Source organism: Amblyraja radiata, chromosome 1, assembly GCF_010909765.2.
Source record: "Amblyraja radiata isolate CabotCenter1 chromosome 1, sAmbRad1.1.pri, whole genome shotgun sequence".
Taxonomy (NCBI): Eukaryota; Metazoa; Chordata; class Chondrichthyes; order Rajiformes; family Rajidae; genus Amblyraja; species Amblyraja radiata.
The window spans coordinates 100,438,935-100,457,749 of NC_045956.1; the positions used below are offsets into that span (position 1 = coordinate 100,438,935).

General features: G+C 45.4%; 1 protein-coding gene across 2 annotated transcripts in view; it reads right to left on the reverse strand.

Annotated features, from left to right (window-relative positions):
• rfc1 (replication factor C subunit 1) overlaps window positions 1-18,815 on the reverse strand; it is a 74,221-nt gene that overhangs the window by 25,759 nt on the left and 29,647 nt on the right. For both annotated transcript variants that reach the window (XM_033027124.1, XM_033027132.1), the window contains 3 exons: window positions 14,810-14,906; window positions 8,826-9,238; window positions 7,709-7,816 (listed from right to left, as the gene is read on the reverse strand). In XM_033027124.1, the coding sequence (XP_032883015.1) occupies window positions 7,709-7,816; window positions 8,826-9,238; window positions 14,810-14,906 (618 nt within the window). The remainder of the gene's footprint in view (window positions 1-7,708; window positions 7,817-8,825; window positions 9,239-14,809; window positions 14,907-18,815) is intronic.

Here is an 18,815-nt window from a genome sequence, read left to right on the forward strand (position 1 = left end):
TAGAGCAGCGGATGCAATAGATGAGGTTGGAGGAGGTGCAGGTGAACCTCTGCCGCACCTGGAAAGACTGTTTGGGTCCTTGAATGGAGTCAAGGGGGGAGGCAAAGCGACAAGTGTAGCATTTCCTGCAGTTGGAAGGGAAAGTGCCAGGAGAGGGGGAGTGGTTTGGGTGGGAAGAGACAAATTGACCAGGGAGTTACAGAGGGAGCGGTATCTGCGGAAAGCCGACATGGGAGGAGATGGGAAGATGTGGCCAGTGGTGGGATCCTGCTGGTAGACAAAGCTGGAGAAAATCAGCGGGTGAGGCAGCATCTATGGAGCGAAAGAATAGGCGACGTTTCGGGGAGAGACCCTTCTTCAGACTGATATCGGGAGGGGCGGGGGGGGCGGGAAAAAGAAAGGAAGAGGCGGAGACAGTAGGCTGTGGGAGAGCTGGGAATGGGAGGGGAAGGAGGGAGAAAGCAAGGACAACCTGAAATTGGAGAAGCCAATGTTCATACCCCTGGGGTGTAAACTACCCAAGCAAAATATGAGGTGCTGTTCCTTTAATTTGCGGTGGGCCTCTTTCTGGCCATGGAGGAGACTCAGGACAGAAAGGTCGGATTCGGAATGGGAGGGGGAGTTGAAGTGCTGAGCCACCGGGAGATCAGGTTGGTTATTGCGAACTGAGTGGAGGTGTTGTGCAAAGCGATAGCCAAGCCTGCACTTTGTCTCACCGAGGTTGATCATACGCTGGAAGTGGAAAGAAATAATAGAAATTGCATTCATTGCAACGTGTAAAAAGAGATGAGATACTGTATTGTAATTTTGCTGCCTGTCATTGTGGTATATATCATGTCTTGATTGGTGAATATGTTTAGTTTGTGACTTTATTTGAAGCAGAAATAATATGTGAATGCTTCATTGACCATAATTCCGACTGGTAACTATGCACTGCGTCCAGGCACATTATCGCACGCGTCACGCAAGCCGTCCTAAATGACCACCTAAACTGTCATTTGGCAACTTAAAAAGCTGCCGAGGTTGCAACAGGGAAAAAAAGTTAAATGAGAGCCCTGAATAAGGAATAGAACATAGAACAGTACAGCACAGGGACAAGCCTCTCTGCCCAGAAGCAGTGCATTCCAGGCAACTGCCACCTTTGTGTGTAAAAAAATGTCCCACTTGCCCTTTAAACTTCCATCCCCTAACCATAAAACTATGCCCTCCAGTATTTAACATTTCCACTCTGGAAAAAAGATTCTGAATGTCTACCCCAACTGGGCCTTTCATCATTTTATAAACCTATCAGGTCTCCCCTCCTGACTATCAGACTCCTGAACGACTGCTTTGAAACTTCTAGTTCATTCTGATCAAAAGGTACAATATTTACTATTATATAATAAAAACTATAATTTCAGTCACATTAAACCAATTCTTCACTTGAACATAGAACAATACAGCACAGGAACAGGCTCTTTGATCCACAATGTTTGTGCCGAACATGGTACCAAACCAACTCTTTTCTGCCGCACATAATCCATACCCTACCACTGCCCACAGATCCAAATGCCTTTCCAGAAATCTCTTGACCATCACCACCCCTAAAAAATGTTCCAGGCACTCACTACCTTCTGTGTTTAAAATAACTTTCCCCGTACATCTTTTTTCCTGCGAAAAAAAAGTTCTAACAGTCTACCCTATCTATGTTCTCTTAAATTTATATATTTCTATCAAGCCTCTCCCCAACCCCCAATGGTCCAGAACAAAAAACCTTGAAGACCATTGAAGACTGAAAAGGGTGAATTTATTATGGGGTACAAGGAAATGGCAGATGAGTTGAACAGGTACTCTGAATTCATCTTCTCTAAGGAGGACACAAACAATCTTCCTGATATAGTAGTGGCCAGAGGATCTGGGGTGACAGAGGAACTGAAGGAAATTCGCATTAGGCAGGAAATGGTGTTGGGTAGACTGATGGGACCGAAGGCTGATAAATCCCCAGGGCCTGGTGGTCTGCATCCCAGGGTACTTAAGGAAGTGGCTCTAGAAATCGTGGACGCATTGGTGATAATTTTCCAATGTTCTATAGATTCAGGATCAGTTCCTGTGGATTGGAGGGTAGCTAATGTTATCCCACTTTTTAAGAAAGCCGGGAGAAAGAAAACAGGGAATTATAGACCAGTTAGCCTTACATCAGTGGTGGGGAAGATGCTGGAGTCGATCATAAAAGATGAAATAGCAGCACGTTTGGATAGCAGTAACAGGATCGGTCTGAGACAGCATGGATTTACGAAGGGGAGATCTCTAGAATTTTTTGAAGATATAACCAGGATAATGGACAAGGGAGAACCAGTGGATGTAGTGTACCTGGACTTTCAGAAAGCATTGGATAAGGTCCCACATAGGAGATTAGTGGGCAAAATTAGAGCACATGGTATTGGGGGTAGGGTGCTGACATGGATAGAAAATTGGTTGGCAGACAGGAAACAAAGGGTAGGAATTAACGGGTCCTTCTCAGAATGGCAGGCAGTGACTAGTGGGGTGCCGCAACTCAGTGCTGGGACCGCAGCTATTTACAATATATATTAATGATTTGGATGATGGGATTAAAAGTAACATTAGCAAATTTGCAGATGACAACGCTGGGTGGCAGTGTGAACTGTGAGTAGGATGCTATGAGAATGCAGGGTGACTTTGAAAGGTTGAGTGAGTGGGCAGATGCCGTTTAATGTGGATAAATGTGAGGTTATTCACTTTGATGGCAAAAACAGGAAGGCAGATTATTATCTAATTAGTGCAAGTTGGGAAAGGGGAAGTACAATGGGATCTGGGGGTTCTTGTTCATCAGTCACTGAAAGTAAGCATGCAGGTACAGCAGGCAGTGAAGAAAGCGAATGGCATGTTAGCCTTCATAACAAGAGGAGTTGAATATAGGAGCAAAGTTGTACAGGGCCCTAGTGAGAGCACACCTGGAGTATTGTGTGCAGTTTCGGTCTCCAAACTTGAGGAGGGGCATTCTTGCTATTGAGGGAGTGCAGCGTAGGTTCACACGGTTAATTCCCGGGATGCCGTGACTGTCATTTGTTGATAGATTGGAGCTGCTGGGCTTGTATACTCTGGAATTTAGAAGGATGAGAGGCAGCTCTCATTGAAACATATAAGATTATTAAGGGTTTGGACACACTAGAGGTAGGAAACATGTTCCCAATGTTGGGGGAGCCGAGAACCAGGGGCCATAGTTTAAGAATAAGTGGTAAGCCATTTAGAACAGAGAGGATGAAAAACTTTTTCACACAGAGAGTTGTGTGTGTGTGGAATTCTCTGCCTCAGAGGGCGGTGGAGGCGGGTTCTCTGGATACTTTCAAGAGAGTTAGATAGAGCTCTTAGGGATAGCAGAGTTAAAGGATATGGAGAGAAGGCAGGAACGGGATACTGATTGTGGATGATCAGCCATGATCACATTGTCACATTGGCTCAAAGGGCCGAATGGCCTACTCTTGCACCTATTGTCTATTGATGGGTAGACAGAACAGCAAGTAATACTCCAAATGTGGCCCAACCGATGCTTTTCTAAAGATGTAACATCACTTCCTGATACTTATACCCAATGCCCCAACCAAAGGAGGCAAACATATCATACGCCTTCTTTACCATTCTATTTACTTGCATTGCCACTTTGAGACAAGGGACTTAAACCCCAAGATCCCTCTGTACACCAGTGATAAGGGCCCTGCTGTTAACGGCATATTTTTCTCTGCATTTGACCTTTGAAAACACAATAGCTCACACCTGCCCAGATTAAACTCCATCTGCTATTTCTATGCCCACATCTATTACTGATCTCTATCCTGCTGTGTTCATTGATATCCTTCATGGGGCTTTTTCACGGGGCGACTTGACGCAAGAGTTAACCAGAGTTTAACATCGTGGGAACCTCGTGCGATAACAGTACGGCATTCGTGGACCACCGTGGCGCTAACGGAAGGTAATCGTGTAACTTGGTGACTCGGGAGAAAATTCAAGCAAGTTTGAATTTCTCCAAGAGTGACTTGTACACTTGTGGTTGAGCATTGCAACATTATATGAACGTAGTGGCCAGTGCGATATCCGTGCGATATCCGTATTAACTCTTGCGGTTACCGTGGGAACTCCTGCGAACGGTGAACCCGGAAGCTGGACAGAGGGGACAGAAGGTGAGTAAAAATTGTCTTCTGTGGGATTGAATTTAAAAAATAAAGATTTGCATCCACATATGGACATCAACTTATTCATGAGTTATGTTAATGAGATTCAAGAAAATAACTATAATCTTTAAAGGGACTTTAAAATGGACTTTATTGAAAGGTCCCGCATTTTTATGGTCCGTGAGAAATTTTTCACATGTACTTCTTTGAGAGATACAGCTCGGAGTCCTCGCCGACTAGCGATGGATGCCTTTCCGAAGCAGGGTCCGGAACGCTACCAATCAATGTTCTCCAGAGACCCGTGTAAGGAGTGAACTGCACATGCTGGTTTAAACCGAAGACAGACACAAAAAGCTGGAGTAACTCAGCGAGTCAAGCAGCATCTCTGGAGAAAAATAGCTGATGTTTCGGGACGAGTCATCTTCAGACTCAATTCCGATTAGGATGTCTGAAGAAGGGTTCCGATTCGAATCGCCACCTATGCTTTTTCTCCAGAGATGCTGCCTGACCCGCTGACTTATTCCAGCTTTTTATGTTTTTCTTCCCAGATCTGACTTACCTGCTGAGTTACACCAACATTTTGTGTCCTTTTGTGCGTATTAACCAGCATCTGCAGTTCCTTTAGACATTACCTAACTTCAGATTTTAGAGATATAGCGTGGAAACAGGCCCTTCGGCCCACCAAGTCCGCGCCGACCACCTATTCTTATCCGGCTTCAGAACGGTTCTTCCTTCCATTCGTTTGGGCACTGACCCGACCTACCAACCTACCTCAATGCGGACATTGGACTTTTCCCCCTGGAACTGTCCTGAAAACATATATTCTGAACTCTGGTATTTTCCTCTTCGCTCTACCTGGTGTTCTTGTGCATGTGTCGGAAGGAACAGCAGATGCCGGTTTAAAGAGAATGCTGGAGTAACTCGACGGTTCAAAATGCTGGAGTAACTCAACGGGACATGCAGCATCTCTAAAGAGAAGGAACGGGTGACGTTTCGGGTCGAGGCCCTTCTTCAGACTGTACGTGGCTTGGTTATATTCATGTATAGCATTATCTGATATGATTGTATAGCACGCAAACAAAAGTTTATTCCCTGCATAGAATCATACAGCGTAGAAACAGGCCCTTCGACCCAACTTGCCCACACCGACCAATATGTCCCATCTACACTCGTCCCACTTGCCCGCGTTTGGCCCATAACCATCTAAACCTATCCTATCCATGCTTCAGTCTAATGCGTCTTAAACATTGCGACAGTACCTGCCTCAACTACCTTAACGGATAGCTCATTCCATACACCCACCACCCTTTGCATAAAATAGTTACCCCTTAGGCTCTCATTAAATCATTCCCCCCGAACCTAAACCTGTATCTGCTGGTTATCGATATGAGACAATAATAACAAACCAAAGCGAGTTAGGACATCAACGGGGAGATCCTGGATAAACCCAAGGTAGCCACAAAATGGAGGAACTCAGCGCAACAGGCAGCATCTCTGGGGAGAAGGAATGGGTGACATTTCGGGTCGAGACCCTTCTGATATGCTGCCTGTCCCGCTGAGCTACAGGTTGTGTCTATCTTCGTTTTAATCCAGCATCTGCAGTTCCTTCCTGGCCGAACCCGATTGAAAGATGAGAGGTTGGGCGATAGAGCACTGGGTGTGACAAGGATCAGGCTTCAGTAAGCAAAGTAAAGAGAGGTGGCAACGTTATGGAAATGAAGCGGGTAATCCGAGTGATGGCGAGACGGTATCCTCTAATGTGTCGGAAAGAACTGTAGATGTTGGTTTGCGCCGATGATAGACACAGTAATACTGGAGACAGACATAAAATACTGGACGGGCAGCATCTGGATAAAAGGATTGGGTGACGTTTCGGGACGAGACTCTGAAGAAGGGTCTCGAACCAAAACGTCACACATTCCTTCTCTCCAGAGATGCTGCCCGTCCCGCTGTGTTACTCCAGCATTTCGTGTCTATCTTCCGTATGCTCTGTGATGGTCATCTCGGAGTCAAGTGGCAACTCTGGTCTGTAGACACGAGGAACTGCAGATGCAGGAATCACGAGCAAAACACAGAGCGTTGGACGAGCCTGACCCTTTGAGTTCCTCCATCACTTTGTGTTGAAGTCAGGTGTGGACATTGCTTGGCTCAGTCTCAGGCGCCGGCTAACTAGGAAGGTCGAGTCAAAGTCCAGCACTAACACTCAAGAAATAACGTTTGCGGCCTGATGTTCCCAATATTTAATTGAAATCATTAATAAAGTAAATAAATAGATACCGGTCTAATCAGTATCTACGGGATTGGACAGGCTAGATGCAGGAAGAATGTTCCCGATGTTGGGGGAGTCCAGAACCAGGGTCCCAGTTTTACAGTCTACCGTGGGAACTCTTTAACTCAGTAAAAAGTAAAGTAAAGTAGCCTTTATTGTCATATCAGCGCACAGGCAGCAGTTGATTGTTGCTCTATTCAGTTTCCCAGGGGGTCGGGACGGGACTGGAGTTGGGAGGGAAAGGTGGGGGAGTCGAGGGAGAGGACGGGGAGACAGATGGGGGTGTCTTCATTTACTGGCGGTGGGTGTCTGTCACTGAAACAGGCAGGTGAGATTTCACATCTACCTTGTGTGTGCCTCTCTCTCTCTCTCTCCCCCCCTCCCTCCCTCTTACACAGGCTGAGAGACTCTGCCTCTGTGAGTGTACGTCTCTTTCTCCCCCTCTCCCACACACAGTAAGACCGAAGTACTGTGCTCAGTCCATCTGTGTCTCCCACATACACAGTAAAACATGTCTCCAAATGAGCCAATTCAACCAAGGGAGGATATTTATAGTGTGTGAAAAAAAAGTGACATCATTTGTGCCACGTGATGATTTAACAACACTTCACAATGTTCATTCAAGATTTAACGGGAAAGCTCGGGAGACGGACAAGTCACTCGCACAAATAACAGAAATGCCGAGTACCGTGGGAACTCTTTATCTACCCCCCGTTATATCGTGTGATATCGTGCTAGACCACGACCACTTCACTCTGGTTACATCTTGCGTCAAGTCGCCCCGTGAAAAAGCCACTTCACTGTTCACAATTCCACTGTGTTGCCTGGAAACGTAATTCTGAAGTACACTTTCGTCCATGTCATTTATAAATCAGAGGTCCAGCATTGATCCTTGTGGAAGACATACTGGTCATAGACCCCCCCCCCCCCCCAGCCAAATAGTCAAAAAGGTTAGAATTTCCATCCACTGTTGAAATGCACAAAGTTTTTCTTGAAGAATATTATGAATTCAATGGTTCATTAATACAATTATTCAAGATCCATGAAACCAATGGAGATAACACGTACTAAGATCAACCATGGTTCTGCATTTAAATACAAACTATATACATATATATGGGCAACACATACAATAAAACAATGCAATGGCCTTTGAGTGTATTTGATCAATGCAAATGAACCTCTGTACAAATAACCATCCTACACTGGGTTTCAAACAAGTTGTCATTGAAATTCTAAAAAATATTGTTAATAAATGTTGTTGCTATCGTACCTGGGGGATTTCCTTTGACCCCAAAGCTCGTGGGCCATCACGATTTAAAAAGCTGCGATAGGCTAAGTAATTCTGACGCTTCTTTTCAGTATCCTCTGGGCTCTTGGACTATAGAAACAAAGATGCAAGTACAATTCACAAAACTACCCCAAACAGATTATCTACCAAATTCATACATTTCTGCTTTAGATTTTTCAAAAGGAAAAAACATCATCCTATCACAACTACAGAGCAGTCCTGAACTACTTTCTACCTCATTGGTGACCCTTGGACTATCTTGGATTGGACTTTGCGAGCTTTACCTTGCACTGAACATTATCCCCTTATGTATCTATAAACTGCAAATGACTCAATTGCAATCACGTATTGTCTTTCCGCTGAGTGGATAGTGCGCAACAAAATGTTTATCACTGTAATTCGGTTATAGTGACAATAAAATAAACTTACAATTCAATTCAATTCAATTCAACTTTAATGTCATTGCACAAATACTGAGTATGGGTACAACGAAATGCAGTTTTGCGTCAGTCCATAGTAGTAGTGCAATATAGAAATTAAAAAAAAAAAAAAGAGGATACAGAAAGAATAATAAAGAAACTTACAATAAAGAAAGTAGAATAAAACTAATTAAACACATTCCGCAAGTCTCTGAAAACACAACAAACTCAGCAATACATAAAACAGACTTGCCCACTGGCTGTTAGAGAAACCTTAATACATTTATTTAGTATATTTGACTCATGTCAATTGTGTCCATCTTTAATCTCTCAAAATCTAAATCAACCCTTCTTTAATAGCAGCAAATTTGGAAAGTTCAAGTGGTTTCCGTTTAATGGGTCCAATGCCAGAATCATACTTTCCTTTTTTCCCCCATTTGCTCACCCAAGCAATTTCTGAACTGTGACCCAGTAAAAAGTACATGGAGTCACAATGCTAAATCTGGTAATGCTGTGGGTGGTTCTCCAAACCTACTGCCCAGTAACTACAAGATGGGTGGGGACCAGGCAAAAGAAAGTTCATTAGTCAGAAATCTATTTTTCACCTTTGTGTGAAGGAAATCATAATGTGAAATAATATAGCAGGCACCCAACCCAAAATACAGCAAAATGCTTCCTACCTCAGGTTTACTTGGGGATACTTTCTCCTTAGTGTTTGGTGAAACAGTTTGTTCCTCCTCCTTTCGAAAAACTTTCTGCTCACTTTTCTTTGAAGAACTAGTTTGCTCCTTTTTGGGAGAAATCTTTGTTTCCGCTTTCTTTGAAGAAAGGGTTTTCTCCTCTTTCCTGGGAGAAATTCTCTTTGCTCGGTGTGGCTTCGTTGGACTGTCCCTTATTACCTTAACCGTCTCTTCTTTACGCTTCATGTGGGCTACTTTTGCACTTAATTTTCCTGGGGATGCTTTATTAAGTGACTTTTCCATATTAGTACTTGAAGATTCCGTTGAACGTTTGGAAGAAATCCTCGTGCTCTGAGATTTACTGAACTTTTCACTGCAGTTCTTCACGTTATCAGCTTCATTCAACATCTTAGCTGAAAATTAACATAGAGGTTTATTAGTGGTACACCAAGGCATGGAGAAGAGTAGGTGGATCCCTTTCCCAAGACATGGCTAGCAAAGGAGCAACGGTCACTCTACTCCAGAAATGCACTAAACAGCACACTTGGTGACTTGGTAGTTTGGATTCAGAACAGGCCCGCCTCTGTTGTTTGTGATGTGCATAAATAACTTGGCTGAAAACGTAATTAAATTGGTTAGTAACTTTGTGGATGACAAAACATTGGTGGAATTGCAGGGCTCTCACTTAACTTTTTTTCTGTTTCCAGCCGGGCAACCTAGGCAGCTTTTTAGGTTGCCAAATGAAAGTTTAGGTGGTCATTTAAGACGGCTTGCATGACGTGTGCGATAATGTGCTCGGACGAAGTGCCTAGTTACCAGTCAGAATTATGCTCAATGAAGCATTCACATATTATTTCTGCTTCAAATAAAGTCACAAACTAAACATATTCAGCAATCAAGGCATGATATATACCACAATGACATGCAGCAAAATTATAATATAGTATCTCAACTCTTTTTCCACGTTGCAATGAATGCAATTTCTATTATTTCTTTCCACTTACAAACAAAAATGTTGGATTATTCAGCATATGATCAACTTCGGTGAGACCAAGCGCAGGCTTGGCGATCGCTTCGCACAACACCTCCACTCAGCTCGCAATAACCCGGTGACTCAGCACTTCAACTCCCCCTCCCATTCCGAATCCGACCTTCCTGTCCTGGGCCTCCTCCATGGCTAGAGTGAGGCCCACCGGAAATTGGAGGAGCAGCACCTCATATTTCGCTTGGGTAGTTTACACCCCAGCTGTATGAACATTGACCTCCAATTTCAGGTAGTTCTTGCCTTCTCCCTCCTTCCCCTCCCATTCCCAGCTCTCCCACAGCCTCCTGTCTCCGCCTATTCTTTTCATCCCCCCCCCGACAATAGTCTGAAGAAGGGCCTCGCCCCGAAACATCGCTTATGCCTTCGCTCCATAGATGCTGCCTCACCCGCTGATTTTCTCCAGCTTTGTATACCAACGGGATCCCACCACTGGCCACATCTTCCCATCTCCTCCCCTGTCGGCTTACCGCAGAGACCGCTCCCTCTGTAACTCCCTGGTCAATTTGTCCCTTCCCACCCAAACCACCCTCTCTCCTGGCACTTTCCCTTGCAACCACAGGAAATGCTACACTTGTCACTTTACCTCCATTGACTCCATTCAAGGACCCAAGCAGTCTTTCCAGGTACGGCAGAGGTTCACGTGCACCTACTCCAACCTCATCTACTGCATCTGCTGCTCTAGGTGTCAGCTGCTCTACATCGGTGAGACCAAGCGTAGGCTTGGCGATCGCTTCGCCCAACACCTCCGCTCAGTTCACAATAACCAACCTAATCTCCCAGTGGCTCAGCACTTCAACTCCCCCTCCCATTCCAAATCCGACCTTTCTGTCCTGGGACTCCTCCATGGCCAGAGTGAGGCCCGCCTTAAATTGAAGAGCAGCACCTCATATTTCGCTTGGGCAGTTTACATCCCAGCGGTATGAACATTGACTTCTTCAATTTCAGATAGTCCCTGCTTTCTCCTCCCCTTCCCAGCTCTTCCTCAGCCCACTGTCTCCACCTCTTCCTCCCCCTCCCCCCACCCTCACATCAGTCTGAAGAAGGGTCTCGACCCGAAACATTGCCTATTCGCTCCACAGATGCTGCCTCACCCGCAGAGTTTCTCCAGCACTTTTGTCTACCCAGTCACACAAGTTCTGTTATCCCACTTTCCTCATCCATTCCTTACACATTAGGGGCAATTTTACAGAGACAAGTTAACCTACAAAGCCAATGCGTCTTTGGGGTGTGGGAGGAAACCCACACGCTTGCAGGGAGAATGTGCAAATTCAACACACAGTGCCCGACAGGACAGGATCGAACACGGATCTCTGGCGTGTGAGGCAGCAAGTCCACCAGCTGTGCCACTATATTTTGTTTTCCAACACACAAAAAAAAATACCTTGATAACTTTGGTTACAAAAAAAAAAATATCCATTATCAGTCTTAAATCTCAATGTGACGCTATGTTCCCCTTTACAGATACTGTATGTTTTAATTCAGTTCAAGACTATGGGACAGTACATTGGCCATAAAGTTGCTGCCTAAAAGTGCCAGAGACCCGGAATTGGTCCTGAATATGGGTGCTGTCTGTATAAAGTTTGCTCCTTTTCCCTTTGATCACATGGGTTTTCTCCGGGTGCTCTTGTTTCCTTCCACATTCCAAAGGAGTGCAGGAACCTTTTTCAGATCCAACCCAAAACGTAATATTTTCCTTTTGTCCAGAGATTTTGTCTGACCTGTTGAGTTACTCCAGCTTTTTGTGTCTATCTTCAGTTTAAACCAGCATCTGCAGTTCCTTCCTACACACACGATACTATACGATAGAACTTTATTAATCCCAGGAGGGAAATTTTGTGTGTGTGTGTGTGTGTGTGTGTATATATATATATTACACACACACACACAGTTATATATTCATATATAAATATACACTGTTTTGTTTTCTCGTTTATAACATTGTTTACAGAGTACTATGTTTACATATTCTGTTGTGCTGCTGCAAGTAAGGATTTCATTCTTCTAACTGGAACACGAGAGAATAAAACACTCTTGACTTCCGTCGCTAATGTGTGGGATAGAACTAGTGTACGGGTGATCGGTGGTCGGCGTGGACTCGATGGGCTGAAGGGCCTGTTTCCACTCTGTATCTTTAAATTAAACGAAAAACACTAAAACCAGAGGAAATCTAAAGAAGGGTCTCGACCCAATTTCTTCTATCCAGAGATGCTGGCTGCTCAATGGAGTTCCCCCGCACAATTAAAGCATGGATTAGTCTTCAACCTACCATAGTTACCCAACCAGACGCAACTAAATTTAAGGTAGCTCTTTTTTCCCTCAAGAACCCTTTTTTACTTAAGTCCAAGTCAAGAGAGTTTTATTGTCATGTTTCTTGCTTGCTGCAGCACAACAGAATATGTAAACATAATACAGAACAAGAGATAAAAGTTCATTGTGTCTATATACCATAGACATACACAATAAATAAACAGATAAAGTGCAATAGGCTGTTATTTTTCAGAGTTTAGAGTTTGGTGGTAGAGGGTTCACTCCAGTTTAAATTCCATTTGGAATATTTTTTGAAGACCAGGAAACCAGGAAGTTACTCCAGCTCCAGGGAGTGATTCTGCGTTGGTTTTCAGCGGTCGCGGCGAGGCGGCGACCGGACAGCAATGGCGGCGAGATCTCCCACAATGCAAAGGGAGAGAGAAAGTGCCAGCCGCCAACCAGTTGTGGTGGCAGTGCGCATGTGCAGGGCAGCACATGTGCACAACCACATCCGATGATGTGCTGGCCGTGGTTGTGCACATGTGCAGGGGAGGATGTGCAGGCCGTGGCAGTGTGCATGTACAAGGCGGCAGGGGGAGGGGGAGAAAAAATACAGCCGCATAGAGATCAGTTACTAATATCAGCGGAGAAATGACAAAACAGTTGAAACCAGGCAAATGTGTGTTGCTGCCCTTTGGTAGGTCAAACACAAGGCAAAGGTATACAGTTAATTAGGTATGTTGCAAAGCCTACCTGAAGCGTCTTTGAAAATCTGCCGCTGCGTGTGTGCGCGATTTTGGCGCCGTTTAGAGGGGGCGGGTTTAAAACGCGATTTTCTCTAGGCTGTTCAAATCGAAGATGTTCAGCCTAGTTAATTATTAACGAAAAATCGCTGGAAGACCCCGTCGCAAAAGCTATTATTAGGTTTAAAGGCCTCGTATAATAGTTATAGTAGTTTAAAAATCAATCTCTAAACCCGCGACCGCCAGCAACCGCAGAGTCTCATAAAGCAAATAGCAGAAGTTAGGTTGTATATTTTTACATTAAAAAGGGCTTCTAAAGATCCCTTTATACAAAATTTAATATTGCGAGTAGCTCAATTTGGGCCCATTATATCGCGCAGTATTTTTCTGGGCATTTGGGGCACAAATCTACCGCAATGTGAACGTTCTAAACCAGCGCGTTCCACAGGGACCCACTGGAAAGCTGATTTAAATGGGCATTTATTTACAGCAATTGAACACTAAATTCCTTCCATTTGGTCTATAAATTAATGTAAATGAGATTTAAAAATCATGTTTTATTGTGAATTATTTGTGAATATTATTTGGACATTTAGGCTATTTAAAAATGTTAATAATTTATTAAGAAATGGATAGATGTTTAGATCTAGTAATTGAAGTCTGAAATTAGCTACAATTAGGTAACTAACTAATTATATGCTTTAATTTCAGGTCATCCAAGTAAGATTATTTTATATTTGTTTCAGAATGCTTCAATCTATGATAACTGAAAATTTCATTCAGTTCTCTTAATTTTTAAGAAAGTTATGGGCTTTTGACTGTTCACGATCACAACTTTTTTGTTATGTCCATAGAAAATCAATAGGGAACAAGATGCTCATTTCCGAGTATGAAAATGGCCATAACTTTTTAAATACTTGAGATATGAAAGTGAATTAGGTGTCAAATTAAACTTATTTTTATGCTTTATCTGATGGGATAAATTACAGACTTGATTTTTAAAATCTCAAAATTTTGTAACATTGCTAAGTTAATGGTATGAGCTTTGACAGCGTTGATATACAGAGGGAGCTTGAGTACAAGTCCATAGTTCCTGAAAGGAGCAACACAGGCAGATAAAAGTAGTAAAGAAGGCATGTTGCTTTCATGAGTCAGGGCACTAAGTATACAAGTTGGCAAGTCATACAGCAAATTGATTAAACTTTGGTTTGTCCACATTTGGAGTATTGTGTTCATTTTTGGACTCAACCATTACAGGAAACATGTGGAAGCTTTTGAGAGGGTGCAGTAAGGTTTACCAGGATGCTACCTAGATTAGGTTGCATTAGCTACAAGGAGACATCGGAGACTTTTTTTTTTGTCTCTGCAATGTCAGAACACGAGGGAGAACTGAGAAGACTTGATAGCAGCATTTAAGAGGATTTTCGACAGGCATATTAATATGCAGGGAATGGAGAGCTGTGGATCTGTGCCTGTGGATCAAGGCAATAGTTTAATTTGTCATCATGTTTGACACATGCATCGCGGATTGAAAGACCAGATCTTCTGTACAGTTCTATATTCTAATGGGCTAAGTGCCCTCCTTTGTCACAAGTAAATTTTAAATCCCATATTTCATTCATTTTGTCTGATCTGCCATTTCTCAACCCAAGATGTGCATTCAATAAACTCCATGTTTTTTGTTAAATTATATATCAAAATGGCAGATATTTCTATTGGGAGAATAAAGAAAGAAAACTGGGTAAACATGAGTGTCTGAAAAACAATGACAGGCACTCTTAGCACAGAACTCAAATTAGAGTCTCCTGCAGTCTACTCTAAAAACAAATGACTGACCCAAGGAGGCTGAAAATCAATGGAGTTGGTAGATTCAAAGTATTAAACAGAATTGACTCAGCAGTACTAGAAATAATGTAATTTTGCTATTTTTTTTAAAAACACATATTTACCCGAATGTTCTGCTGTCTGCTCATCAGCCGTTTTTCTAGGTTCAGCCTTTACAACCAAGGATAAAGAGAACTCCTGGCTTTCACGATCTGTCCGTGCCTGAAAAGGATCAGAATAAAGTCAGTCAGATTCAGTAATAGCTTCTAACTCACTATCAGACTCTTGAACATAGAAAATAGGTGCCAGGAGTAAGCCATTCGGCCCTACCAGCCAGCACCATCATTCAATATGATCATGGCTGATCATCTAAAATCAGTACCCCATTTCGGCTTTTTCCACATATCCCTTGATTCCCTTAACCTTAAGAGCTAAATCTAACGCTCTCTTGAAAACATCCAGTGAATCGGCCTCCACTGCCTTCTGTGGCAGAGAATTCCACAGATTCACAACTCTCTGGATGAAAAAGTTTTTCCTCATCTCAGTCCTAAATGGCCTACCCCTTATTCTTAAACTGGGAACCCTGGTTCTGGACTCCCCCAACATCGGGAACATTTTTCCTGTATCTAGCCTGTCCAATCCTCTAAGAATTTGATATGTTTCTATAAGATCCCCTCTCATCATTCTAAATTCCAGCGAATATAAGCTCAGTCGACCCATCATACGTCAGTCCCTCCATCCCGGGAATTAACCTGGTGAACCAATGCTGCATTCCCTCAATAGCAATAATGTCCTTCCTCAAGGAGATTAGGAGACCACAATTACACACAATACTCCAAGTGCGGTCTCACCAAGGGCCTGTACAACTGCAGTAGGACCTTCCTTTCTCCTAAACTCTCGCAATGAAGGCCAACATGCCATTGGCTTTCTTCACTACCTGCTGTACCTGCATGCTTACTTTCAGTGACTGATGTGCAAGCACACCCAGGTCTCGTTGCACTTCCCCTTTTCCTAATCTGACACCATTCAGATAATAATCTGCTTTTCTGTTCTTGCCACCAAATTGGATAACCTCACATTTATCCACATTATTCTGCTTCCGCCATGCTTCTGCCCACTCACCCAACCTAACCAAGTCACCCTGCAGCCTCATAGTATCCTCATTACAGCTCACACTGCCACCAGCAGTGTCATCCGCAGACATTGTTACATTTAATTCCCTCGTCTAAATCATTAATATATATATTGTAAACTGGGGTCCCAGCACCGAGCCTTGCTGTACCCCACTAGTCACTGCCTGTCATTCTGAAAAGGACCCCTTTAATACCTACTCTTTGCTTACTGTCTGCCAACCAGTTCTCTATCCATGCCAATACCCTACCCCCAATACCATGTCCTCTAATTTTGCACACTAATCTCGTGTAGGACCTTGTCAAAGGCTTTTTGAAAGTCCAGAAACACCACATCCACTGGCTCTCCCTTATCCATTCTACTTGTTTCCATCCTAAAAATTCTAAAAGATTAGTCAAGCATGATTTCCCCTTCATAAATCCATGCTGACTTTGACCGATCCTGTCACTTCTTTCCAAATGCGCTGTTATAACATCTTTAATAATCGACTCATAGAAACATAGAAAGTAGGTGCGAGAGTAGACCACCAGGTCCGTCGAGCCCGCACCGCCATTCGCTCATGGCTGAACACTAAACAGACACACTTACCCACAAACAGTAGACACAAGACACAGAACACAAGACACTACCCTCCCCTTTATACCGCTATCACCCCTCTCCACCCCAAGAACCTTGTGATCTCCTGGGGGAGGCAAAAAACCGGATAAAAACCCAGGTCCAATTCGGGAAAAAAATCCGGGAAATTCCTCTCCGACCCCAATCCAGGCGATCGACACTTGTCCAGGAGATCACTCAGGTCTTACTATACTAACCATACCTAGGTCCATATCCCTGCCCTCTCCCCGTAGCCCCTTATCCCCTTGGCAGCTAAAAAACCATCTATTTTAGACTTAAATATATTTAACGTTTCTGCTTCCACTGCTCCCTGGGGCAGTGAATTCCATAAATTAACCACCCTCTGGGTGAAGAAGTTCTTCCTCATCTCAGTTTTAAAAGAGCCCCCCCTTATTCTGCAACTATGTCCCCTAGTTCTAGTTTCCCCGATCATTGGGAACATCCTCGGTGCATCCACCCGATCAAGGCCCCTCACGATCCAGGACCGTTGGAGACAGCGGTGGAGGGTCGGAGCGGTGAGGGCTTGAGTCGGGCACGGGGCTTGTTCTCGCGGAGACCCAGGACCGTTGGAGACAGCGGTGGAGGGTCGGAGCGGTGAGGGCTTGAGTCGGGCACGGGGCTTGTTCTCGCGGAGACCCAGGACCGTTGGAGACAGCGGTGGAGGGTCGGAGCGGTGAGGGCTTGAGTCGGGCACGGGGCTTGTTCTCGCGGAGACCCAGGACCGTTGGAGACAGCGGTGGAGGGTCGGAGCGGTGAGGGCTTGAGTCGGGCACGGGGCTTGTTCTCGCGGAGACCCAGGACCGTTGGAGACAGCGGTGGAGGGTCGGAGCGGTGAGGGCTTGAGTCGGGCACGGGGCTTGTTCTCGCGGAGACCCAGGACCGTTGGAGACAGCGGTGGAGGGTCGGAGCGGTGAGGGCTTGAGTCGGGCACGGGGCTTGTTCTCGCGGAGACCCAGGACCGTTGGAGGCAGCGGTGGAGGGTCGGAGCGGTGAGGGCTTGAGTCGGGCACGGGGCTTGTTCTCGCGGAGACCCAGGACCGTTGGAGACAGCGGTGGAGGGTCGGAGCGGTGAGGGCTTGAGTCGGGCACGGGGCTTGTTCTCGCGGAGACCCAGGACCGTTGGAGACAGCGGTGGAGGGTCGGAGCGGTGAGGGCTTGAGTCGGGCACGGGGCTTGTTCTCGCGGAGACCCAGGACCGTTGGAGACAGCGGTGGAGGGTCGGAGCGGTGAGGGCTTGAGTCGGGCACGGGGCTTGTTCTCGCGGAGACCCAGGACCGTTGGAGACAGCGGTGGAGGGTCGGAGCGGTGAGGGCTTGAGTCGGGCACGGGGCTTGTTCTCGCGGAGACCCAGGACCGTTGGAGACAGCGGTGGAGGGTCGGAGCGGTGAGGGCTTGAGTCGGGCACGGGGCTTGTTCTCGCGGAGACCCAGGACCGTTGGAGACAGCGGTGGAGGGTCGGAGCGGTGAGGGCTTGAGTCGGGCACGGGGCTTGTTCTCGCGGAGACCCAGGACCGTTGGAGACAGCGGTGGAGGGTCGGAGCGGTGAGGGCTTGAGTCGGGCACGGGGCTTGTTCTCGCGGAGACCCAGGACCGTTGGAGACAGTGGTGGAGGGTCGGAGCGGTGAGGGCTTGAGTCGGGCACGGGGCTTGTTCTCGCGGAGACCCAGGACCGTTGGAGACAGCGGTGGAGGGTCGGAGCGGTGAGGGCTTGAGTCGGGCACGGGGCTTGTTCTCGCGGAGACCCAGGACCGTTGGAGACAGCGGTGGAGGGTCGGAGCTTACCAAATCCCGTGACGTTCCACACTCCATAGGGAGGGTTTCTGGGGAAGCCGCTGATTGGTGGGAGCAGACTAGAGGAAGCAGCTGATTGGGTGCAACCTCAGGTTAGCATTTCTGCTTTTTGGTTAAAGGTACAGTGATTTAGTAAGGGTACAGTGAGCTAAGGGAAGCTAGGGAAGCGGAAAATCAAAATGTGACAGGAGGATCCAGAATGTGTGAAGATAAAGCTCTAGATGTAAAAGGGGCAAAAACGGAAGGAAGGGTAGTAAAAATCATCTGAAAGTGCTTTATCTAAATGCGCTGTACACGGTATTAGTGAGACCACATTTGGGATACTGTGTACAGTTCTGGGGTCCATACTTAAGAAAGGATGTACTAGCCCTGGAGGCAGTGCAGCGAAGGTTTACAAGATTAATTCCTGCAATGAGGGGATTGACATATGAGGAAAGGTTAAGTAAGCTGGGACTCTACTCTTTGGAGTTTAGAAGAATGAGAGGCGATCTCATTGAAACGTATAAGATCGTGAGGGGCCTTGATCGGGTGGATGCACCGAGGATGTTCCCAATGATCGGGGAGGCTAGAACTAGGGGACATAGTTGCAGAGTG